The sequence below is a fragment of the Bemisia tabaci genome, chromosome 7 (genome assembly GCF_918797505.1).
Source record: "Bemisia tabaci chromosome 7, PGI_BMITA_v3".
NCBI classification, from domain to species: domain Eukaryota; kingdom Metazoa; phylum Arthropoda; class Insecta; order Hemiptera; family Aleyrodidae; genus Bemisia; species Bemisia tabaci.
The window spans coordinates 8,468,728-8,493,641 of record NC_092799.1 but is presented as its reverse complement, the minus strand read 5'-3'; the positions used below and the strand labels follow the sequence as shown (position 1 = coordinate 8,493,641).

At 37.5% G+C, this 24,914-nt stretch overlaps 2 protein-coding genes across 5 annotated transcripts in view; one reads left to right on the top strand and one right to left on the bottom strand.

The window, feature by feature from the left end:
- Positions 1-1,194: 1,194 nt before the first annotated feature.
- LOC109032654 (kynurenine aminotransferase) lies at positions 1,195-16,805 on the bottom strand. Of its 3 annotated transcripts, none has more exons than XM_019044899.2 (8): positions 16,200-16,805; positions 12,842-13,004; positions 10,803-11,039; positions 8,984-9,230; positions 8,433-8,599; positions 7,231-7,417; positions 3,957-4,120; positions 1,195-3,179 (listed from the first exon to the last, which is right to left on the bottom strand). In XM_019044899.2, the coding sequence occupies exons 1-8, from the start codon at positions 16,253-16,255 to the stop codon at positions 3,108-3,110; spliced, it is 1,293 nt and encodes a 430-aa protein (XP_018900444.2). In that variant the 5' UTR covers positions 16,256-16,805; the 3' UTR covers positions 1,195-3,107. The 3 variants fall into 3 exon arrangements, with proteins under 3 accessions (XP_018900444.2, XP_018900445.2, XP_072158492.1); XM_019044900.2 differs by lacking the exon at positions 16,200-16,805 and adding an exon at positions 15,530-16,188; XM_072302391.1 differs by lacking the exon at positions 16,200-16,805 and adding an exon at positions 15,585-16,187.
- A 3,269-nt stretch (positions 16,806-20,074) lies between these two features.
- Positions 20,075-24,914, top strand: part of LOC109032724 (cathepsin B-like cysteine proteinase 6) — a 361,957-nt gene continuing 357,117 nt past the window's right edge. For both annotated transcript variants that reach the window (XM_072302631.1, XM_019044998.2), the window contains exons 1-3: positions 20,075-20,215; positions 21,740-21,858; positions 24,275-24,541. In XM_072302631.1, the coding sequence (XP_072158732.1) occupies positions 21,760-21,858; positions 24,275-24,541 (366 nt within the window). In that variant the 5' untranslated portion in view covers positions 20,075-20,215; positions 21,740-21,759. The remainder of the gene's footprint in view (positions 20,216-21,739; positions 21,859-24,274; positions 24,542-24,914) is intronic.

The window sequence follows — 24,914 nt, the reverse complement described above, 5'->3', positions numbered from 1 at the left end:
AGCCCTGTCCACAACGCTCTCTTGCCATGCCCGCGGCTCATGAATTCCGCATTCAGTTGCACATAGGTCTGTTTGATAGAATGCAATATCCCGCTTTTCCAATTCTTCAAAAGGAACCACGCCCACTTTTACATTGCTTCTTATGCAGCTTCCACGAGCACACCCCATATTTCTCACCTCCACATAGGTCTGTTTGGTAGAAATACGTCCAATTAGTGTTGGGAAGTTTTCCGTTTAACAAGTAAGGTATGGCAGGGAGTCTGCAGCGTCACAAACCGAGGCACGTGGTTTGGGCGTTTCAACATCGATATGTTTTCGATACATTGTGCTACTTGAGAGCAGGATGCATAGAAAATTCAAAAGCTTTTATTTTTGTTAAAATGGAATATAAAAACTAAAAAGTGCGTTGATTTGTTGTCTTGCACTGGAAAAAAAACACATTGGATCTAGAGTCCAGACTCTGAAAAACATTGACAAGAAAAAGTACTCTTGATTCAATCAGAATCTAGCTTAAATCAAGAACAGCTTAATTTAAGCGGATTTCGTTTTGAACCAAGCGAAAATCCGATTGAATCAAGAGTATTTTTTCTTGTCAATGTTTTCAAGAGTCTGGACTCTAGGTCCAATGTGTTTTTTTTCCGGTGTGGAATATTTCCGAAACAGCCTTTTAAAACAGCCTTTGCGACTTTTTTAAGAGCCAGCCTTTTAAAGTAATACATATAATAAAATAAACGTAAATATTTGCAGTTACAGTGAAACGTGTCATTTCTAACTTTTTCCAATGTCTCCAGCTTCCACTGTGCGTTGAGCTGAGAGGAGCGTGCGCAAAATTTAGTATTTCATTTCTCCGGTTGCTGTAGTATGCGATTGTCGACTACTCGTCGCTCCTCTGACGTAAGGGCGTAACTCGGTTTGTGCATGAGCCCCAGAAAACATGGCTTTATACGTCAAACAGGGCTCACATGGAGATTGATATACGCCCTTACGGGAGCGACGTTATAACCCGTATCAGTGTTGGAAAAACTCAGTGCATGATGTGGAGCTGAGATGCGAGGAAGATCGAAGATCACCCAGTTCACTATCGTGAGAGTTGACAAGACAGAGAAAATGCAGGTCAAGCAAAAATAAGGAATAAATGGTATAAAAAAGGATAAGGTGTTTTTTTTTATTCAAATAAACAAACATACTAGTGAGTATCGATTTATCACTTTATTTACAAACTACGGGCGAGACCTTTTCATAGTCCCAATGTATAACATGAATTATTGGACAAATTGTACTGCAGTGCTGGTTTTGATTTCAATGTTAGCAAAATACAGATAAGACATGTAAAAGCATGCATATTCCTATCGTCTGAAAGGAAGGAATAGGTTTTTTTTTTTTTTTTTTTTTAAACAGAATTTTATGATATGTATATCTAAAATGTTTCTCTGCACGGGTTTGCTGAAACTAATTGGCGGAATCGGTATTTCAGCAAAGATATCGATACCCTGCTAAAAATGGTGAGTACAAACGAGTAGAAAATCAAAGTCATATGAGTAGAATTTCAATTCATATGAACAGAATTTCAACTCATGTGAATAAAATTTCAACTTATATCAATAGAATTTAACTCATATGAGCAGAATTTCTCTATTCACTTTTCGCCGACTCATATGACCAAAGATTCCAACTCTTATGACTAGAGATTTCAACTCACATGAGCTCAGCGTTAAGTCTACCGTGTCCGATATCTCAGAAACTAGTCACCACATCAAAAAATGCTCAGTGAGACCATCAGAACCATCAGAACCAAATGCTCTTATTTTTCAAATTAATATAGTATATCAGTGTCTCCTGGTCAAAAACAACACTTTTGAAAAATGAAAAAAATTTAATTCATATGAGTTGAACTTTTCTACTCTAATGAGTAGAATATTCTAGTGATATGAGTAGGATTTCTACTCATATAAGTAGGAAGTTCTACTCATGTGAGTCGGCGAATTCTGAATAGCCTACTCATCATTTTTAGCAGGGTAATCTAAATAATCTTAACTGAATGCCTTGCTTCGAAAATTGCCCCGCTCAAAAATTATGAAAATTTCGCTTTCCTGCAGACATAATTTTAGAGGGTAGCGCATATCTTTTGCCCCCACCCCCTTTACATTTACAGAAGATAGGCGCCAATTTCTTTCGAAATAAGCCTAACTCCAATGTTTAAGAACGCTCTTATTGTACGATCAAAGGACTAAACCATTCAATATTTTTGGCTGCGGTGCTCTTCTATAGGGAACTGAGTAGCATGTTGAAAAAAAAATTTCCAGTCCGCAAAAATGTTTAGCCCTGTTCTTCGTTGCCTGGATTTATTTTTCGAGAGTTGGACTTTCCTCTAAAAAAAGGTATTCAGCTGCGATATAAATCAAGTTTGTAGCTTCAAAGCATCTGTCAAAGCAAAGCGCAGCACTTTGCCTCGCGAGACGAGGCGTAAGGTAGGCTGAAAGTTAAAGAATCTCCTTCGGATTCGCGGTTAGGCAATTTATCTTTCGCTTGTGCTTGCTCGACGCACAAGGCGCTATTCAGAGATGAAATGGCTAATGTTGACTGAATCATTCTATGTAAAAATGACTAGAAGTTTTCCAGTGATACTCAGGTTGTGCAATTTGTAATCAAAACTTGCAACAGACCAAAATCACTTTAATTTTGAGTGCATGCGATTGTCACATTGCAAAATAAATCACGAATTAAATAAAATACTTAGATACTTAGGGAACTACCAGGAATACTTAGAACTCTTTCTCCTCAAGAGAGTAATTTAGCAGTCTATTCTTCGTGCATAATTACATCTTATATGTATAATTAAAAAATGGTAATCAATGGTAATATCTTTTAAAACTGAATAGGATACTATCAATGAAAACAAGTATAAAAACCTTACAAAAATACATAATATGATAAATTAAACTGATACACGCGAGGCGTTGCGTAGTTCTTCATATAATATATAGTAGTAATACAGAAGAAAGTGTCAGGATTTTATATTTGGTGCGGAAGTTAATCAGAGATCATGTGGCTCACAAGATTCATCGCTGCAACACAACAGAGAGGATTTGCGGAGTGCGCGTTTTCTATCAAGTTTCTGTTAGCGACCTTCCGCTCCAATTCGTGAGGATTGCCTCTGCTTTGGCTAAAGTTTCTTCTCTCTGTGATATGAAATTAAAAATATTTTCATGATTTCAAGCAATAGATCAACATCAAATTGAGAGGTTAAAATAAAAAAAAAAAAAAAAAATGATAAAATTGTAATTAAATGCAAGAGGATCAAAAGTCAAAGGTCGATTTTTAACCATGAAGTTAGCTGGGAACAAAAGGATTCATTGATTTTTACGCCTGTGATGGCTCACTCTCCAAGTCTAGGATACTTCCGTAGTAAAAGTATAACATTGCACTCGTTTTTCTTGATAATTTTGTAAATTGATGACCTCAGTCAAAAAATATCGGTCCGATCACAACCAAATCATGTCTTACCTTTTCGAAAGGAGAGAAACCGATGATATTGTTTTCGAAAAACTTTTTATAATATTTTTTTCATCCCGTCGAGAATACTTATAGAAAATTTAAGGAAAATAGTTCATTTTCTTTAAAAAAAATAGAAGTAAAACGAAAAAACAATCGAAAGTTCTCAAGCGTACTACTAGAAAAATACATTTTCCAAGTATGAATTTAGCCATCAAAATATTTTGCTTGCCCTTCTTTGCTCTCGATTTTCCCAAGTCATGTGTACTTACTCATCATAAGAAAGTGTTGAAGATTTAGCCAACACGCTTTAACATTCAAAGTAAAACTGCAATTCTTCTTATAGGAGTAAATAGCTCATTGGAACACGATTTTCTCTTTATAAGCTATGCTATTGGGTACAAAACTGGTTTTTTGTATGAGAGGCTGTGGAGCTTAGATAAATATCAAAGCATTAAACGTACCTTGAAATAACAGTAGCGGACGTAATTTTCGCCAAGAGACCGGTTCTGTTCACGGTAGAAGCAGGACACAGGGATTCCGTGTAATTTCAAGTTTTTTGTCATCCATTTTGTGAATTTGAAGTCTATGTATGCATCCTTTTCAGAGCTCAAGTTCACCTTGTGAGCTAAAGAACAAAAGACAAGATGCAGCGCATCAGATAAAGAACAAAGGACACTAGGGTCATTCCACGTCAACGCAACCAAGCTCGGAACCCGACCCCCTCCGATTTGGCTGAAAATTGGTATACGGGGTCTTTACATCATTCTAAGAAACTAATTTGAAGGGTTTTCCCATCCGACGCCCCGTTCGCGAGATATCGACCCCCAAAGATGGGGTGAATTTTAGCGATATTCAAAAACGCCCGTTTTAGCGATTCTCATTTTCTTGACTTCCCTCTCTTTGACTCTCTGTAGCGAGACTCTGTATCAATCGATCATACTTTGAAAGAGTGTTTCTAGACCAATTTTTCATGTAGATTCTGAATATGCCATCAAAATTGAGCTAAAAATAATTTAAATGGCCGTAATTTAGAGTTTTTTAAAATTTACGATTTTTTCGCCATTCAATGTTCAAACTGCATTATCTAAAAAAACAGTCTCTCCGATTTTCGATTTTTTTTTTATACTTCAAGCTTAGGATATATACTTTTGGTTGATATACTTTTTTCAATTGCCATCGGACGGTTAAGGGCCTAAAAAAATTCAAATAGGCCAAAAAAGGTCAAAAATTGGTAAAAAAGGACGATTTTTCACACGTTAATCCAAATATTTTGATAATGAACTCTTCAATTATCGATATTTTTTCCCACTTTACCCTCTGACATGTATAAAAACGGACTATCAACGCTTTCCATACATGCACCGATCGATTAACGGCCTGATAGAAACCGGGAACCGACCGAAAATCCTCGAAATTGACGCAAAAAGACGATTTTTCACACCGTAACCGATGCATTCCATGGATTGTAACTGCAAATTCCAATTTTCTCTCTCTATTTCAACCTTAAGGTGTACACTTTCGAGTAATAAACCCTTACTAACGTGCATCGATGGGGCACGGATCCAAACGGAAATGAAAACCGGCCGGAAATGCTCAAAAATGACGGGAAAAGGCGATTCATTGCATAGTCAGGGGAGCAGGTGTTCGAAAATTACGTCCCGTTTGCACGTTTGTGATGCAAGTTTACTCTCTTCATTTTAGTCCCTAGGATGAGAAAATCTTTGGTGGACTCTCCGATTTTGATGCCAAGGCCCCAAAAACAAGATGGCGGCCAAAGTGGAGGCTGAAATTGAAATTTTGGTAAAACGGCACAAAACGTCAAGAGAGGTGTCGATTCTCACGTTTTTTTGGATCGTGGATTCCAGAAAAATTGTCATACAGACCCATCGACCCACAGAAATGCCCAAAATCCAAGATGGCGCCCGATTTTGGCTCTTCCCAAGTAGCATTTTTCAACGGATGGATCGCGATTTGTTGAGATTTTATCGGCGATAAAATTGGTAAGATCATCAACATTTGAGCGATTATCCTCGATCTTGTCGCAATAAAATTGCGATTTTATCGCCCGGCAATTTTCGATCATACTTTGAAAGAGTGTTTCTAGACCAATTTTTCATGTAGATTCTGAATATGCCATCAAAATTGAGCTAAAAATAATTTAAATGGCCGTAATTTAGAGTTTTTTAAAAATTTACGATTTTTTCGCCATTCAATGTTCAAACTGCATTATCTAAAAAAACAGTCTCTCCGATTTTCGATTTTTTTTTATACTTCAAGCTTAGGATATATACTTTTGGTTGATATACTTTTTTCAATTGCCATCGGACGGTTAAGGGCCTAAAAAAATTCAAATAGGCCAAAAAAGGTCAAAAATTGGTAAAAAAGGACGATTTTTCACACGTTAATCCAAATATTTTGATAATGAACTCTTCAATTATCGATATTTTTTCCCACTTTACCCTCTGACATGTATAAAAACGGACTATCAACGCTTTCCATACATGCACCGATCGATTAACGGCCTGATAGAAACCGGGAACCGACCGAAAATCCTCGAAATTGACGCAAAAAGACGATTTTTCACACCGTAACCGATGCATTCCATGGATTGTAACTGCAAATTCCAATTTTCTCTCTCTATTTCAACCTTAAGGTGTACACTTTCGAGTAATAAACCCTTACTAACGTGCATCGATGGGGCACGGATCCAAACGGAAATGAAAACCGGCCGGAAATGCTCAAAAATGACGGGAAAAGGCGATTCATTGCATAGTCAGGGGAGCAGGTGTTCGAAAATTACGTCCCGTTTGCACGTTTGTGATGCAAGTTTACTCTCTTCATTTTAGTCCCTAGGATGAGAAAATCTTTGGTGGACTCTCCGATTTTGATGCCAAGGCCCCAAAAACAAGATGGCGGCCAAAGTGGAGGCTGAAATTGAAATTTTGGTAAAACGGCACAAAACGTCAAGAGAGGTGTCGATTCTCACGTTTTTTGGATCGTGGATTCCAGAAAAATTGTCATACAGACCCATCGACCCACAGAAATGCCCAAAATCCAAGATGGAGCCCGATTTTGGCTCTTCCCAAGTAGCATTTTTCAACGGATGGATCGCGATTTGTTGAGATTTTATCGGCGATAAAATTGGTAAGATCATGCGTAGCTATCAAGACCTGCGTAGCTATTGCCACACCATCAAACTGTGCTATCAATATATCAAGATCAGATCCTGTGATTGATCCAAGTCATTTAATATCTAAGCTAATCACAACACCTGATTTTGATGCAGGGTTATTCAAAAGTCACGCACCACTGGCCATGAGGGGGGTGGCCGTTTGAAATTTTTGAGTTGCCCTTCTCCCCCCTCCCCCCGAGGGGATCAAAAACTGGAATGTACCTAAAAAAGTTTCCTCTCGATATGAGGAAAAACGTCTTTAATCGCAAATCGATATCATAATTAGATCTAAAGTTATGGCCAGTGGTTGCGTGACTTTTGAATAACTCTGTATATTGATAGCATCGTTTGGTCGTGTGACATAAACTTACATGTACAAGAATGGGAAGCCACTCACTGGAAATATTCTGACTAGAAACCGTTCGGAACCATCGGCGGCATGAGAGACTAGAAACTGCAGAGGGGGTAAAACACACTTTCGGAGTGGTCTAATCCAGTCTTAAAGGTCCTGTGCAATTGCCAAAAGTCCATCGCTAATACACAAATTTAATTTTAGTTCTTACCTAAGTTTGACCATTTACTAAAAACGAAGTAGCCTCCTTCCGGGATCGACGGATTAAAACCTGCATCTGTTAAAACTCGACAGAAGTAGTCTCGTTTGGGTTGCAAACCTGCGGACAGGTTTTCGAGGTAACTGTCGGATGTACCAAGCAAAGACGTTTCGTGCTCTAAACACCGAGCTGTCACTTCCTGAAATCGAAACGGAGAATGCTGTGTATATTAGATGAATCGTATTATATTATTTCTTACTACAAATTCTTGAAAGCAGGGTGCTAAAAAATCACAAAAAAATCAAGTTTTTCAAGGTGTCCCAAAACTAAGGATTAAGTAAGTAAGTAAGCGAGTATTTTCAAAATTGGCTTTTGGGATCGAAATTAGACTTTTTTGTTAAGGAACGTTTTATCTAAAAAATCAACCTCCATTAAAGTTATAAACCCTCCCACAAGAACTCCCCTCCCCAGGAAGATTTTGGTTTTTTGAGGGATCAGAAATACGTTCAGGGTGTAAAAGTAAATTGAGGTGCCAATTTCCATGCTTCTCTATCCATAAATGTTGTTACAATCAAGAACAAAGGTTTGTTGGCCCAAGCTTCGAGGGATATTGTACCTCTGGAAGAGGGTGCGCGGAGGAACGCATTAGAACAAGAAAGTCATTGAGATTCCGAGAATCAATTCTGAAAATATTTTCGTTTAACTTCAGGACACTCTGAATAGTTGGTTAGAAGGAAGAATATACCTTTTTCAACCGCGCTTACAATACTCTGTTAACGGGGATACATGTTTGCGATTTTGTAAGCTGAAATTTTATTTGAAAGATGTACAAGAGCCTTGTTAATATTAGTTGTAGGCATAAATTTATGACTTAACAGTATAAGCTTTATTACATAAGACATGAAAAAAGGTGACCATTCGATGAAATAATGATTCAATCCAGTAGAATCTTTTATATTTTAATCACTTTACATTTAGAAGATAAGTAAGTTAGTTAGCTGGTTAGTTAATTTTATTAAACATTCAGTATGACACGTGCAGAATAACTGCTCATTTATGAATACCTACCTACTTTACAAGTGCCTAAAGCTATATAATCACGTTTTTTCTTTAATCCTGTGAGAATTTTTAATAGTTAATCTTGTTTGTGCATTAAAACTTTTTCTTCCAACCTCCTTGTTTCAAATTCTGTTGTTAATAAACATATCAGTTACCTGAATTAACGTGACCCCACAGCGCACACTGTTCTGGTGAGCTATGAACAAATTTTTCATCAATTTAGCCGGAGAGAACGCCCATCCTAATTTCAAACCAGTCGCACTGAACGTTTTACCAGCCGAACCTATGGTGATTGTCCGTTCCCACATTCCTGGCAGAGTAGCTGAAACGTAAAAAGTTCAATATTACCTCAAGTTTGTTCCGTAGTACAAATAAATTACCAAAATAAAAATATTTTTACTCTCGCAAATCACTTAAAATTGCTCCCAAAGAATAAATTTTCAGATTATCCGATACTCACGGCTTTGCTATAATACCACAATTTTTCCCCCCTCAAACAAAACAAAGTCCAGTTTTGGGCTCATATAGACGCTCACTGTAATTTGGGTGACAAAATTCAGACAAGTTTGAGACGAACGGACTACTTTTGTCGAATCGGAAAAAGAGGAAATTGTTAAGTTGTCACGTGACCAAAAATTGGTCTCAAATTGAAAGTCAAGCAAATTTTGAATCTTTAAAAATTATGATTATGATGCTTAGCACTCACCCATCCTGATGTGTCGCGCTGGTTTGTAGACCAACCATTCGTAAACTTCATCGGAAACGCAGATCACATTATACTTTTTGCATAATCTAGCAATTAAGTGAAGTTCTTCAAAGGTAAATACTTTACCCAAGGGGTTGTGAGGTGTGTTTAAAATAAATAATTTGGTTTTGTTGCTGAATGCTCTTGTCAACTCGTCCGGATCCAAGACCCAATCTCTGGAACTTGCACAATCAGAGCTCATTCCTTTCTGTGAAACAAAAATTTTAGGAAAATTTAGTTAAAGATTCTGATAACTGGAAAAATAAAAGAAATCTGTGCGATTTCTCACTTCAGAGAAGCAATATTTTATAATTGGAGAATAAAAAAAATTAATTACTTCCGAATTCTTCACGGTGCGATAAAAATCGATCTATTGTCATCTATCAATCAGCTAAGAATCTTTAAAGTGAGTTAAAAATATGTCACCGTCCACGAGTAAAGGGTTTTTTGTGCCGAAAGACTGAAAATTGGATTGTTAGCGCACCATTCCACAGGGGTGCAGAATGTTCCCAAACCAACGACCGATCGGTCGTTCGCAAAAAGCGAAAGCAGTGAAAAAATACGTAGGCTACGACCTTGGATATTATTTTGATCATATAAAATGTATTACGTTTAATCAAAATGCGTTCCACTTTTGCGTAAACATTTCGAAGTTGTGCTCGCAAGCTGCACTGCGCATTTCCAAATAGCGTCTCGGAACTTACGGCCTGGATACACGCTCAAATTTCCGTCAATTTTCGATCGATATGATGACAAAAATGTCAGTTGAGAGTTATCTAAATTGATATCTAAAATTAATTCAAACAGCGTGTTGATGGAAATAAGCATGAAATAAGCACGGTTGTGTGGAAATCAGATGACAAATGAGACCCATAGTTCCATCATCTATCATCAAATTTTTGCAGGCCGCAAAAAATTGATGGTAGATGGTGCGCATCAGTCAACATATGATCGGAAATTGGTGAAAATGTGAGCGTGTATCAAGGCCTTTATAGCGCGAGTCGCGGGTCAAGAGCCGTGAACGAGACTAGAGATCGGAGGGACGGCGCGCGTGATACTTGAAGTATTCATACAGGTTTGCAGGCGCTTTCTGCGATCGCTTTTCGCGTAGAATTTAAAGTCGCAGACATGTTCTTCCGGAAGATGAGGTCCCTTTTCACAGATCCTTTCATAATTATGAAGCAACAAAACTTTCTCGCATATCCTTAACACTGAAAAAGAGCCTGGTCTTTTTTTCTCTGACTCAGAGACTTTTAAACGCTGGAGTAGAAAAGTTGGATGGGGCGAAACGCGTAATACAACTATTCCTACTTCCAAGAAGGTAAACTTGCGTATCCACAAAATGAAGGAGAATCTCATCTCGGCTGACTTAACGACTTCAACGCTGGAGTAGAAAAGTTGGATGGGGCGAAACGCGTGATACAACTATTCCTACTTCTAAGAAGGTAAACTTGCGTATCCACAAAATGAAGGAGAATCTCTTCTTGGCTGACTCAGAGACTTTAACGCTCCTTCTCCTGCAATCAGTCACGTAAGACTTAAACATTTTAGGTAGGTCTTTGAGTAGGTATATATCACCTTTTTTAGGTTAATTTTGTATATTTGGTTACAAAGAAGGATTTAGACTTGGAGTACATTTTCTTACCGCTGATAAATCACTGGTCTGATTTTAATCAGGTCAGGGGTGAAAACATATTAATTTCATTAGTTGAAAAAATTATAATGATTTATATCTGATTTGAATAAGAATGTTTGAATAAAAAATGACGTAAAGATTTACATTTCTGAGTGGAACAAAAACCGGAGTGCCTCCCGCACAAATCGTCATGGACTCGTAGCAATCGAAGAACGGTTCGATGATAATGACTTCATCTCCGGGACCAACATGTCCATTAATAGCGCAGTAAAGCGCCTCGCAGCCACCGATGGTCACCAGAACTTCAGACATCGGTTGAATATGCCTTCCGACCAACTTGCTGTACAATTTGGAGATGGCGTTGACCAGTCGAGGATGACCCTGTAAAAATTTCAAATAAAATGGTCTTAGTCTAATACAGAGACAAAAGACCCTCCACTGGCATCATGGCAAAAGGTGGAAGCTTTTACTTTCGGGAATTAAACAATTCCTCGTGGACAATTATAATGGAGCAACAGTCATCACTCTTTTTTCGGCTGTTAACCTACCTACATGGTGGGTGATGAGCTTCGGGATGACGTCATGAGCCAAACAAGTTTCCCAAACCTCGGCTTGTTTGCAAAACGAAACTGACAACACGTTGTTGAACATCAACCATGTAGGTAAGTCAGCAGTTTATTGTTGAAGTCGCGAAAGTAAAAGCTTCCAGCATGGCCGAGATACGAGTGGAGGATCTCTTGTCTCTGGTCTAATATTTGAAAAATCTAGTTTCTGCAGGAGGAGGTGAAAGAGATAGTACTGAAACTAATAGTGCGTCAAATTTATGTATAAATACTGTTTTTCTTTTCTTTTTTTTTCTAGTAAAAGCTTCCTGTCATTAAGTCGCTTTTCAAACTGCGAGGGTCATCTAAAATTGAGTTGTGCTATTATAACCATTCTTCGAACTAAAACAGTTAAATCAATTGTGTAAAAAGGCGCACTATTTGACATGCTTTCAGCTTAAAAACGAGCTCAGAAGATTTCTGAAACTAGTCAAGGAGTTCGCTAGAGACCTTTACTCAGTTACGGGAGGCTCAAGCTTTTGATAGCACTTCGGGGGATGGGGGGGGGGGGGGGCGCCGAGTGTCCTTTTAATGAGGGACCTATGTAATAGCCCCTCCTAAGATAAAATAGAAAGAACCGCAAGTAAATGGTCGTCATATTTATGCGCTTTTCAGTGGCGTGGCGTGAATTGCGATGTATCGATTGTTCTGCCATTTAAACCCATGACAAAGAATCGATTATTAAGGTGTTCGCTGCGAACGCCCTTTTTTCGATCCTTTTTTATAGGTTTAAATGGCATAACAATCGGTATATCGCAAACCACGCCACGCCACTGGCCCTTCTATTGGCCCAGCACGTCGTAAATTATTGTTCGCCTTCATCTCGTGAATTGGCGCAACGCATATCCGATATTGTAGCATCCTCTAATTCAGTGCATCTTCTTGATTGATGATGGTGCGATTATGTCTTACTTCATAGCACGCATGTCCTCAGAAATTTCCGTTTTATTTTAATGAACGACTGATCATTGTTTTTACACAAAGTTCCGGACGATTTATCTATGACGTTATCGATATTCTCGGAAATAATACTGTACACAAGTATCAACAGTAAAACTTTCCAAATCACGTATCTCGTTTGACGTGTTTTAATATCTCTGTTCCCTTTTTGTTTTTTTTAAAGGAAACGATTCAAAATAATTGCTTGAAATTTTTACAGAATATTAATCTCATAGAGAGGAAAACGAACTGGAGGCTCCATGAATTGAAGATGAGTGATTTCACATTTAAAGAATCAATTATGACATGGTTCTGCAACGTTGTAAACCGAGATACATGGTTTGAGAGTTACACCGTTGATTTGGACGAATTTCTATCAAACGCAACTATCTTCATTGAAACATGAGCCCTGATACCCATAAGAATATGTGCATAACAGGGTTCACTTCCCAATGCACATGGTTCCGTTTGATAGAAATACGTCCATTTCAAGTATTTTCCACTTCAAAAAAAGGAGAATTGAAGTTCAAAGAGAACATCTGCAACGTGGGCACGCTGTTTCGTAATTTCTATGTTGGTATTACTTTGGATGGAACTGTTGGAACGAGAAAGTTAAATTTTCATTAATATTAATGAGCTTACATAGCCTCGAGTGTATTGGTACAAAACGTGATCTAGGTCCTTGTCATTAGTGACTTCGGCAACGTATTTTTTCAGGTGATCTGGAAATGCAGGAAAATCAGGAAAACCTGAGCTCAGGTCACACTCGGGCTTGTATTCCAATGCCAGCTGTCGGTACTCCATCCTTCAAAAAGCGAAACAGAGAGGACAAAATTTTAAAATTTCAGGTCCATAAATTTAGACGTAATAAAAAATACGATTTGAAGGTTATTTTGGGCAAAGTTTATCAGAAAGGAATTGACCCACATTTTCAAAAAAATTGAGTTAAGGATGTTTTTGAGTTTCAGTAGTCTTATCTCTCGCCTGCCAAAAACTCAAAGTCGAAAAAAAAATTACACTCAAAAAAAAGGAAATGTCGAAGTAGCATTAACCGCCATGTTGAAATGACATCACAGAAATTATGTTGATATAGGCTGCACTCCCCGTAACCCAACATGGTTTGACTTAATTCTACATTTGCCGTCATGTTGAATCAACATGACCGAGAATGCTTCTACCTGTCATGTTGAATCAACATGACGGTAATATTCGAGTAACATTACGCATGTTAATTCAACCAAATTCATGTAAATTTAGCATTATGTCAGACTGAAACTGCATTAAACATGTTGTTTTACCATTCCTTTGGTTGAAAGAACATTAACATTTTGTTGAATTAGCATATGCAGTGTTATGTTACCATTTGCTTTCATATTGTTTCAGGAGTACCGTGGTGCTCTTGAAACATCATCTACGTACTGAAAAGGGGGATGGCGTGTTCTCCTCCTCTCCCTCCTCCTCATCTCCCTCCTCCTCATCTCCCTCCTCCTCATCTCCCTCCCCCTCCCTCCACCTCCCTCCCCCTCCCTCCCCCTCCCTCCCCCTCCCTCCCCCTCCCTCCATTCATGATTTCGTTTCATAAGCTAGACATCTAAGCCACCTGACTCGATAGTCTTGACACTTAGACAAGATTGTCTACTCACTGCGAGTAACGTTCAAATTAAAAAAAGCGTACCTATTTTTTATTCAGAGAACTGGTACCATTACTCTTTTCAAACCATTCGTTGGTACATTCTGAAAAAGTCTCTTAAGAAATACGTCCCAAAGTATTTACTTAAAAAAATTTCTGGATACCCAATTGATAAGGTAAAAACACAATTGAGACACTTTCGGAAACAAAATAAATCGACTCGAATAACGCTATTAACGCTCACCATGACAAATAAATGGTAATATGGTAATAATACTTACACATGAAACAAAAAGAATTACTTTTAAGTTGATGATAGTTTATTATTCTTCGTTCAAAAACATTTTCGCTCGTGTGGTTAAAGCTCTTAGAATCATACGTTTCTAATTATTTGATTATATTTTTTATTTTCAATGTTTGATTTATTTATATTATTAATTATTATTATGATATAAAATAAGAATAAAAATGACAATCGTAAACACTGAAGAAAGTGAACATCGTTGTTGGAGGAGAAAAAAATAGTTCGTGATAAATTGTTAATTTTTATATGGTGCATAATGTAAATTCCTTTTCGTAAATAGTGAATGGAAAAAAAGAAAAACCTAACAATCTGATGCGGTATGCATTTCACACAACTTAGACGGCAAAAAAAGGAAAAAGTAATTCAGTGGGATATGGAAACACTTAAAATTCGTCTTTTGGAACCACAAGCCCGGATGGCTCGGTTGGTAGAACACTCAGCTTATAATAGGTAGGTCCCGCGTTCAAATCCCGAAAAAGTCGGAAAAATTTGATAGGTCGGATGGGATGATTCTGGGTTGAAAGTAGTATCGGAAGTATAACTACATTAAAATACGATTCAATTTTCATAAAAATAACGTAATTTATTTTAATTTGTAGCATTTGACGTACTCGTATATCAACATGATTGTCATGTTAAATCAACATGATTGTCATGTTAAATCAACACGACAGCATGTTAAGTCAACGTGACGACAGTCATGTTGATTTAACATGACGGCTATCATGTTTCTTCAACATTTTTGATTATGTTCCCGTAACATGCTGTAAGCTTGTACCCGTTTTTAAGACGCCCGTCATGCTGAATCAAGCTTGCTCAAGCTTAAAGTAACATTTTTTTTTTTTGAGTGTAGTTTGTGCAAAGACCAGTCTTCAACTTAGAATTATTCTAGAATAATGGCACCAAATGGCCAACAGTGATGTAAATACGGCAGTTATAATTTGACTTTGATTTTGAAATCGAATAGTACATAAATGGCGCTTATAAAATTAGTGGGTCAGAAGGGCAATGAGTATACTTCAAATCAGTGGCGTGGCGTGCTTTGCGATTTATCGACTGTTGTTCCATTTAAACCTATGGAAAAGGATCGATAAACAGGGTGTTCGCAGCGAACACCTTAATAATCGATTCTTTACCATAGGTTTAAATGGCATAACAATCGATACATTGCAATTCACGCCACGCCACTGCTTCAAATGCAGTTGATGACCCTCGAGTATGATTGCAAAATAGAGAAATTGAACTCTCTGATATAAGCCTTTCAAAGTTGCGTTTTTGTTGCGTTTAGTGTGCCGGATACACTGTCATGCCAAAGAAAAGTCCTATTAATGTTCAAATATTGCCCAATTTTCCACGAGAAAATATTTATTATCGAGGAGTAATATGAATGTTTTACCTTGAAATTTCCAAATACTTTAGATCACACATACATGAAAGTCGCTTCTACTCACTCTGGCGTTCTGCAATACCCAACCGCCACTTACGCCTATCCTCCCAGGGGTTATCGAGCAACTGACACCGCTACATCTCTTCGTCAACGCCCTGCCGCCATCCCTTCACGGGACGTCCCCGTGATACTTTAGATCAAATTGCGATAAAAATCCTCGATGAAATTGAAAGAAAAATATGCACAAGTTTTTCCGAAAGTTTGTGTTAAAATTTGGTAAGGTTCGAAGGATCATGCGGCGTTTTTCCTTAACACAGCAATATAGATCTAGAGGAAAAACTGTGGTATTTCAATATATTTTCCCCATGCCAAATAGTTCGATGGCCATGGATTCTACCTTCACGTTGCGCACGTTAACAGGATACCACAGACGGTAAAAAGTAAAGGCAATGACCAGAATGAAGATGCGAATAGATGGTTGAAAATTTGGTTATTGGACATTTTTTTTTTTTGCGGAAATGTCTGATTTCTCGTTGGAGATTTGTCCGCATGGAGACATATCCGTGGGAAAATGTCCGGACACCAAAATGTAGACTTAATTTGCACGACGCACACACACTTAAATTTTGTATCGTTGGTTGAACACGTAAAAATAATTTGATATTTACAGTGTACCTACCACACACAGTACTCAGTGCCTTCATATCTCTCCGGGAGGCAGAATTTATCGTACATTGAAGCACTTTAAAACAAGGCCTAGAATGTTAGATGCAACTTATCAACTGAGTAAACTGAAGATTAAAATTGTTTCATCCAATAACAACGAGAATCGCCTATACCTGAAAATTTAATACTTTAAAAATTAAGCAGATTGGAGGGAAAAGAAGTATTTCACAAAACAATGTGGCTGCTTCGTCAATAACCTGATATGTAGACCTAATAATTTTGAAGGAACTATCCTAATCGCGAAGGAATCGTGTAAGTTTAAACGTTTTGGAACTTCAAAAAATGCAATGCCTTCACTGTCAACAAACTAAGAGAGACATCTGTTTGTTGTGAGTATATATGCTGATGGTTAAAGCGGGGAAAAAATAGGGTATCGTGGGAGGAATTGCAAATTTCCTGTTATACTTCGCTCTTTACATTCAGAGCTAATTTACGTCATTTCTTGAAAATTTCCTTAATCCTCTAAACTTTCATAATCTTGCTAAGCTTTTCCAAACTACTCTTCCCGGCGTGGAGGATATTCTGCGAAAATTCCGATGCATATGAGATTCAAAACAAAATTTCAAGTGACGCACCACTTCATGTTATCATTGATAAAGCAATCGATTTGAAATTATTTTAATGAATCATCAATGAGTATCGCTGAAACCGAACACTTATTAGAGAACCGAGATTAATGAAGAATTAACATAATGGGACGGGTCGCATTGCTGCTGCGGAGGCGTATCTAGGAATGTGGGCGAAGGGAGCACAAGAGAGGGGGGCAGCGTACCCCTTTGTCACAACAAGTTCTGCATTTTTTTAAATAATGTTTCTGAGAATTTTTGTGGAGTTAAAGCTGAGAGGGCGAGGCTCACCTGCCTCTCCCGGCCCGTGACATGTGTTCATAGGAACTTTTGTGCGTAGCATTCTGTCGTGCTAAGGAAAAACGCCGTATGAACCTTCAGGCGTTGCCAATTCTCCTTTGGTAAATCATGAATATTCGAGAAAGTGTGTAAACATTTTTCTTCCAATTTTTCAGAAAATTTTGTTCGCAATTTTATCTACATTTCTTGAAAATTTATCGGAAAAATATTTATAACTTTCCTCAAAAATAAACATTTTATCAAAGGAAATTTGGCAACTCTCGAATGTTCATACGGCGTTTTTCCTTAGCACGGCAGCATTCCTCTCAATCATCTTTTCAAGCTCCTGGTTAGTGTAGATCATAAGCGTATCTAGATTATTTTTCTAGAGGGGCCTAGCCTCCCTATCACTGAGGGGTCTGAGGGTATGAAATATCCCTCGGTTCAGTGGGGGATTCGGGCCTCCCCTGGAATTTTTTTGAAATTTTAACTCTATTTGAACGCATTTTGAAGATTCCATGACACAGATATTCCGTTAGTTTTTGCAGAAAAATTAAGTTTATTTATTTTACTTTCAGCTAAGAATACTTTCGAATTGCTGCATTGAAAAGATTTGGAAAATTTTTGAAATTTTGCCTCTATTTGGACGCATTTTGAGGATTCCATGAAGCAGATTTTTCATTGGTTTTTGCAGAAAAATTACGTTTATTTTTTTTCACTTTCAGCTGAGAATACTTTCGAATTGCTGCATTGAAATGATCCGGAAAATTGTTGAAATTTTAACTCTATTTGGACGCATTTTGAGGCTTCCACGATGAAAATTTTAGAAATTACTAAGTGAGTGTACACGGTGTTTTCAATTTAGACTCTACATTAAGAGAGATAATCATCCTCGACGAAGGTATTTTCCCACCATCCAGAATTTATGAAGGAGGGACAGATGATACTTTCTTCAACTTTAGGGGGGCAGGTCCCCCCTGGACTCCTCCTTCCTACGTCCATGGTGTAGTCGAGTGGAGTCCAGCTCTCTAATGCATCAAAATACAGTTTCCAAACGTCAAAAATACGTTGATCAATAATTTTTTTTTCATTTTTCAGCATTTCAGCATAGATTTTTTCAACCTGTTGAGAAATTCATCACAGGTGACCACACAGAGCTTATGTATGGGCGCCTTTCTGTGCCCATAGCCTAGGAAGTGTTACCAGTCACTTTGATACCAAAAAATAAGAGATTATTCTTGTAAAGCCACAGAGATTTTAGAGTAAGCACATACAAAAGGATAATCAGCCACTCTCAAAATTACTGAATAATATGACTTGACAAGAAGTCTGCAATTCCGCAAAGGAAAATAATGAGTTTGTAATGTATGGCTTCGTACCATAATGGTTTCTGAATGGAAAGTTACTCGACGCTTATTCTTATAAACCTCCAGAATTTTCTTCTCCGTGCGATGAAAATTCTATGAGAACTTGATTTGTTCTCCTTCACAAAAGTAACATAAGATCGGAGATTTTAGTACCTACACTGCAAACGAGATACATACATATAGTTGAGTAGTTTCATCGTCGGAACATCAACTACCGAAGGAATCTATCATCTTAGTAAGCAGGAAAGTTGTGGCTTCACCATAAAATTGCCGATCTTACACAATAAAAATAATTAAGTTTTCATTACTTCAATACTTTTCTTATTTATCAGAAAAATATGGTCTTACCGTGGATCGCAAGATATATCGACAGTGAAATTACCAGACCTCTTATATCGGTTAACAACGCTGTAGACTTCTTTCCATACTTTACTTTTTAGATGGAAAACTATTCGACTTCAATTCTTGAAAACTTCCGTGATTTTTCTTCTTTGTACGGGGAAAACTCCTTGAAAACTGCACGGGATGATATTACTTTATTCTTTTTCAGCAAAATAAAATGGGGCGGAGATTTTTAAACACAGCAAACGAGATACGTGGTCTGGTAGTTTCACCATCGATATGTACAAGGATGGTCTACAACTGGAAAAATATGGTGACAATACTTTAATTTCATTTTTCGTCAGCTGCATGTAACTTAATCTTGAGTAAATCCTGTATCCAGCACGGTTGTGTATATTTATTGTAACATGAGTTGCCGTCTCTGTGAATGAAGGAGTCGTATCCACGCAATCATAATGTTAAACAAATGAAAGTGAGAGCGCCTATGCTTCCATAAGTATAACTATAAATGAGTGAATTCTCTTTTAAGATATTATTGAGCTCGCAAATTCTGGTGTAGTTTTTAGGAGTAATGCGTGACAAAAGAAAAAGAAGAATTATTATTAAAAAAAAAATAAAAAATAAGAGATAATCAGAAAAATTTGAGATTTCATGGCAAAATAATTGCAAGAGAGGGATGATCGGATTCGAAGATGTGGAAAAGTGACGACGATTTGTAATTATTAACGATGTAAATTCTTCTTTTTCACGAAGTTTGTAGGTGCTTTATTAAACATAAACAATGTTTGCCCTCAATCCTCATCTTGGCGATTGAAATAATTTCTCATTCGGACATTTCAAGACGTTTTGCACCTGCCAGTGCCTTTACGCAGTGGTGAAGGTTCGAGATGATCGCTACATTCTTTTTTTATAGTCATCAATTCAAAGAAAAAAGACAGCTATTTATGGACGCTATATATTGCATTCATGATTAGAAATAAATCATTAAACTTCCAAATCAATAAAATTTTAAGCTTGAGCTTCCTGGGTGTATTAACCACAAAATGGACCAATTCATGCGCGAAGAAACGATGTACAAGTAAATGCACATGAGATTCGTGAGATGTATAGCTCCTTCATATTCAGTTTACTTGCACATACCTCTTTTTAACATAAATACGTCCAAATATCGTTTGGAAAATATGACTAATGCTGTCCGGAGAGGACTTCACTTACAAGTCAAGATGTATTTCAACAATCTTATCGATTGGATGAAAACAATCGCAGCACACTTATGTCTGTCAAATTGACTTCACACTTTTTAATGTATGGATTACATACCGGACAGTGCTTGATAAATAGGCTAACGGCACTCACACATTCAGTGCTTGTGTTTTTAATTCGCTTTTATATTTAAAATTGTAATTTTGGACTGGGTAAGTGCAAGTTTTCCTGTTACAGCCACAGACCCAACTTAATTCGAGAAGGGTAATAAAAAATATAATAATTGACTCATTGACAATTTTAATATGAAACATAAGCGGATCAATGGACAAGAAATTTACCGAATAAATCTGTATCAATTCTTTAAAACTATTCATAGTGCACACTTTAAAAATATCAGTGATCAACTCCATAAGCAAGATATATAAGTGGAGTCTACATGTAGCAATGCAGATCTGATCGTGAGAAAGTAGGACCTAATTGACATATTTAGTCGACTCTACGCCGCTGCCGTTTATTTTTTAGTGTCACATGAGACGGTGTCAAAATAATTCCTAAAGAAACAATCAGATCTGTAGTGACGTTTCTGCAATCAACAAACCTTGAATATATTTTGAAATGGAGTATTCAACTTTGAGAAAAATTAGTCGATGGCACTTGCAATTATAAGGTCTACTTTTCAGGAAGAGCTTTTCATTAGAAACTGAAATACTAGATTTTCGATCAAATTTGTGAAAAATAACTCAAAAAAATAAAAAAAAAAATTCAGTAATTGTAATGGACTTGATTCCACTTTTCATGTTGTCACAATCATTATATCGATGGCAAAATTGAAAACCACATATCTCCGTAGCGGTGTGTCAAAGTGCCTGCTCTTATTTCAATTTTTCGAAGAGGGACAGGTCAATATATTTGAAATTTCTACGAATTATTCTTGCTGACAGAAAAGAAAAATCAAGGAGGTCTTCCGATAATTAAGTAGACTTTTCCGAAGAATAAATACACTACGGTCAGAAGTCTACAATGTCGCAAACGGAGATACGCGGTTTCGCACTTGGATTGCATTTTGCAAAAAGGAATCACTAGCATTGCAATGATGCATTTTTGTCTTAAATTTACAGTTTTTAGCGAGTAAAATAGAAACTATTAAGGAATAATCGGGTTTTTCCTCCAAGACAAAAGAAGTTGCACAATCTTAGCAACATTGAAATGATAATGGTTCCTTTTTGCACAATGCAATCCACTTTAGCCATTGATCTGTGATCTGGGCAAAATTAGTAATGTACAATTAATTTATTTGCTAACTATTTTTTTTCATCTTTTCTGCTTAACTAATTTATTTTGAACGATTTTAGGGTAAGATTAATCGGTCTTTTAACTATCAATTTATTAATTGGATTGCAATTTGCAAAAAGGAACCAAGAACATTGCAATGTTGCTAAGATTGTGTAACTTCTTTCGTCTTGGAAGAAAAACCTGATCATCTATAAAAATGTTCTATCTTACACGCTAAAACCTGTAAATTTAGGACAAAAATGTCAAATGTCAAAATGTAAATGTAATATTTTTGCACGATTACAGTAGTCTTATGGGAAGGGTGAAGTTGCACAATCCTAGCAACACGGCGGTTCTCCTGGTTCCTTTTTGCGAAATGCAATCCAATTACCCATATTTATTAATACATTATTTTGTCTCGCAAAGAAATAATTGTTGTATTATGAATTGTCTTTTAACAGTTCGGTCTAAAATAGAAAAAATGCTCGTCGGAATCGTTGTATTATCTCTTATTCTTGTCCATGGAAGTCACTCAGTTCCAGATGTTACTCGGCTTCTTCAAAAACATCCCAACTGGTCGGTAAGTATGCACTATTTTATTTCCATGAGAAAATTAGCATGACATCAACGCAGTCGCGATTCTTGAAAGTTGGCAACACTGTTTTTTCTCCATTTAAATCCATGTAAACAATCGATTGTAATTTGTACATAAGGCAGCCTGCCTCAATCACTATCGATAGTTCATTGGATTTAAATGGAGTATTAACAGTGTTGCCAACTTGTTGGAATCGTCACAGCATGAACCCGGCCGTTTGTCTTCCGGCCCGAAGGAAAATCAATGCATACCATTTTCATCGGGAGATTCTTTTGTGTAGAGTACCTATATAGGGAGAGTATGGACAACTCGGAATATGTGGCTCTTAGGGCCCAAAAGGGTAGGTAACCTTTGAAAACAAAAAATGTCACTGTCAATCTTTAGATACCAATATCAAACTAAATGGACAAGAAAATTCATAAGTATGCATTCTTCCGCAAAAATGAGTAAGTTTATGCAAAAGCCAAGTCAAATACGTGCTTTGCCAACGACAGTTCCCAACGATGTGATCATTCTAGATAATTTGAATTCATAGATTACCTACCCTCTTGGGGTCTAAGAGCTCCACCACTTGACCTCAAAATTTTCGACATGTCCATACACTCCCTATATAGGTACTCTACTTTTGTGTGACATTTTCAGCTCGAAAATAACAGAGTAGAAAACTGCTCCATAGCGGAACGGCAAAAACGCGTATCTCCCTGTGCACGCTGCAGACTTCCTGTTGGAATATATTTTCTAAATAAAAAAATCCTTAACGTCATTTCTTGAAAAATGTTCTGATCTTTCCTCTCCGCGTGAGAAATATTCTATATAAATCTCGTACAATACTTCTGGTCAGTCCTCTTTCGTCAAAATAAATGGGATCAGAGATTCTGGAACACCGCAAACAAGATGCACGTATTTGCAGTTTCACCACTTAAAGTCCGCCTTCAATTCCACCACATAGGCAACAAACCTCCAGAGGAGTGAGAATAGTTATCTACTTGAAAAATGCACATACTTATAGCTCCATAACCTTTGATTAGTCCGATGAATGATGTTGTTATCCGACCGTTAGGTTATGTTTCTCTGAAGTTCGCCTTCAATTCTACTGCATAGGCAACAAACCTACAGGAGAGAGCCAATAGATATCTATTTAGAACCTCGCAGTTGTAACCCTCCAGGTACTTGTTTGTTGGAACTAACAGACAGTGCGTAAACCAGCTTTTAGTTGCAGGTGTCGTCCACTTGAGGCCCGCATTCAATTTTTACGCATATGCAACAAGCACACTTGAGAGCGCGAAAGGCACACAATTTTGACCAGAGTACCTATACAGGGAGAGTATGGACATGTCGAAAAGTTTGAGGTCAGGTGATGGAGCTCCTAGACCTTAAAAGGGTAGGCAATCTATGAATTCAAATTATTCAGAGTGATTTATAGTCACTATTGTTGGGAACTGTCGTTGGTAAATCACGTATTTGACTTGGTTTTTGCTTAAACTTCCTTATTTTTGCGGAAGAATGCTTACTTATGAATTTTACTGTCCATTTTTGTTTGATATTGGAGTCTAAAGATTAACAGTGACATTTTTCTTTTTCAGAGATTACCTACTCTTTTGGGTCATAAGAGCTACATATCGACGGTGAAACTACCAAACCACGTATCTCGGTTTGCGACGTCGCAGACTTCCTGTCATACTTTATTTTTTAAATGAAAAACTACTTGACATCCGGTCTTGAAAATGTCTGTGATTTTTCCTCTTTGTGCGGAGAAAATTCCGTGAAAATTTCAAGGAATGATATTGATTTGGTATGTGTATGTATGAGCCGCTTTTACGGCGCGCTAGGGCGCTCTGCGACGCCTATTCTCCACAGGAATCTGTCATGGTAGAGATCCTCCGGAAGGTGGCATCTCTCCATCTCTTCATGGATGCCCTCTACCCACCGTTTGGCTGGACGCCCTCTCCGTCGCCTACCTGGGGGGACCCACTCCAACACCTTCTTCGGCAACCTGGTATCAGCCATTCTCTGCACATGCCCATACCATACCAATATTGATTTGGTCTATTTCAAAAAAATAAAATGTGAGCGTAGATTTTTAAACACCGCAAACGAGATACGTGGTTTGGTAGTTTCACTGTCGATATTTCGAGTCTTCCAAACTCTCCCTATATAGTTACTCTAATTTTGACCGATTTGACCGATAAACGACGTTCTGAACCTATTGATACGTATCGGCACTGTGCGTTTTTTTTTGAAGTTCAATTCTTTTATAGGCAGTGGCGTAATTTCAGAAAAACCTCGAAGGGCATTGATCTCTAAAGCGAATTTAATTCATCTGAAACGAAGCAAATTGTTCGTTTTTTTTTAAAGCTTCTGTCCTCCTTTTTGTTGAATGTGTGCCATTTAAAAATTTCAGTTCAGAGTGGAGAGCATTGAAAATATCATACAGAGAACAAAGAATTCCACTAGGGGCTCAAAATTCCAGTACTCTAACCATGATCTGATGACGATACTCAAAGCGAACCTGGGGCCTGGAGAAACGCATATCGTGAGGAAAGTTGGTGACCCAAAATACGTGAGTGTTGAGCAATTACCGTCCTCTTTCGATGCAAGGGAGCACTGGCCTCACTGCGCTGACTTGTTAGAGAAGGTTGAGGACGAGGGGCATTGTCACGCCGACTCGGTAAGTGAACGCTAATCTTTGGATTGCATTTTGTAGAAAGGAACCGAGAGCATTCCAATGGTGGTAAGATTGTGTTTTTTTTTACCTACACTGAAAAAAAAATATTGCTGAATTTGCCTTGCACGCAGGTATTTCATGGCATGGTTTAGATAAAAAACGAACGTGCAAACCATGCAGGTAAAATCGCTACACAAATTTCAGCTAACTTACACACACGCGTGTAGGTGATTTTTTTCTCTGAAAAGCTACGTCTGTTACCTTTATAGTTATTCTTCCGTAAATTTCGCTATTTTTCCGTAAATTCCGCTATTTCATCCTAACTATTGAGCTATTTTTACTGTTCGCAAAGTACCAATACCAAAAAATGCAGTTA

Bases quoted from the DNA above. Each gene is read 5' to 3' on its own strand.
- LOC109032654 (XM_019044899.2), bottom strand. From the start codon at position 16,255: ATGTACGATAAATTCTGCCTCCCGGAGAGATATGAAGGCACTGAGTAC. The intron at 11,040-12,841 runs GTAAGCTCATTA...AAATTTTTACAG, and splicing joins ACCAATACACTCGAGGCTAT to GGTCATCCTCGACTGGTCAA. The intron at 8,600-8,983 runs GTGAGTGCTAAG...TTTACGTTTCAG, and splicing joins AGCGCGACACATCAGGATGG to CTACTCTGCCAGGAATGTGG.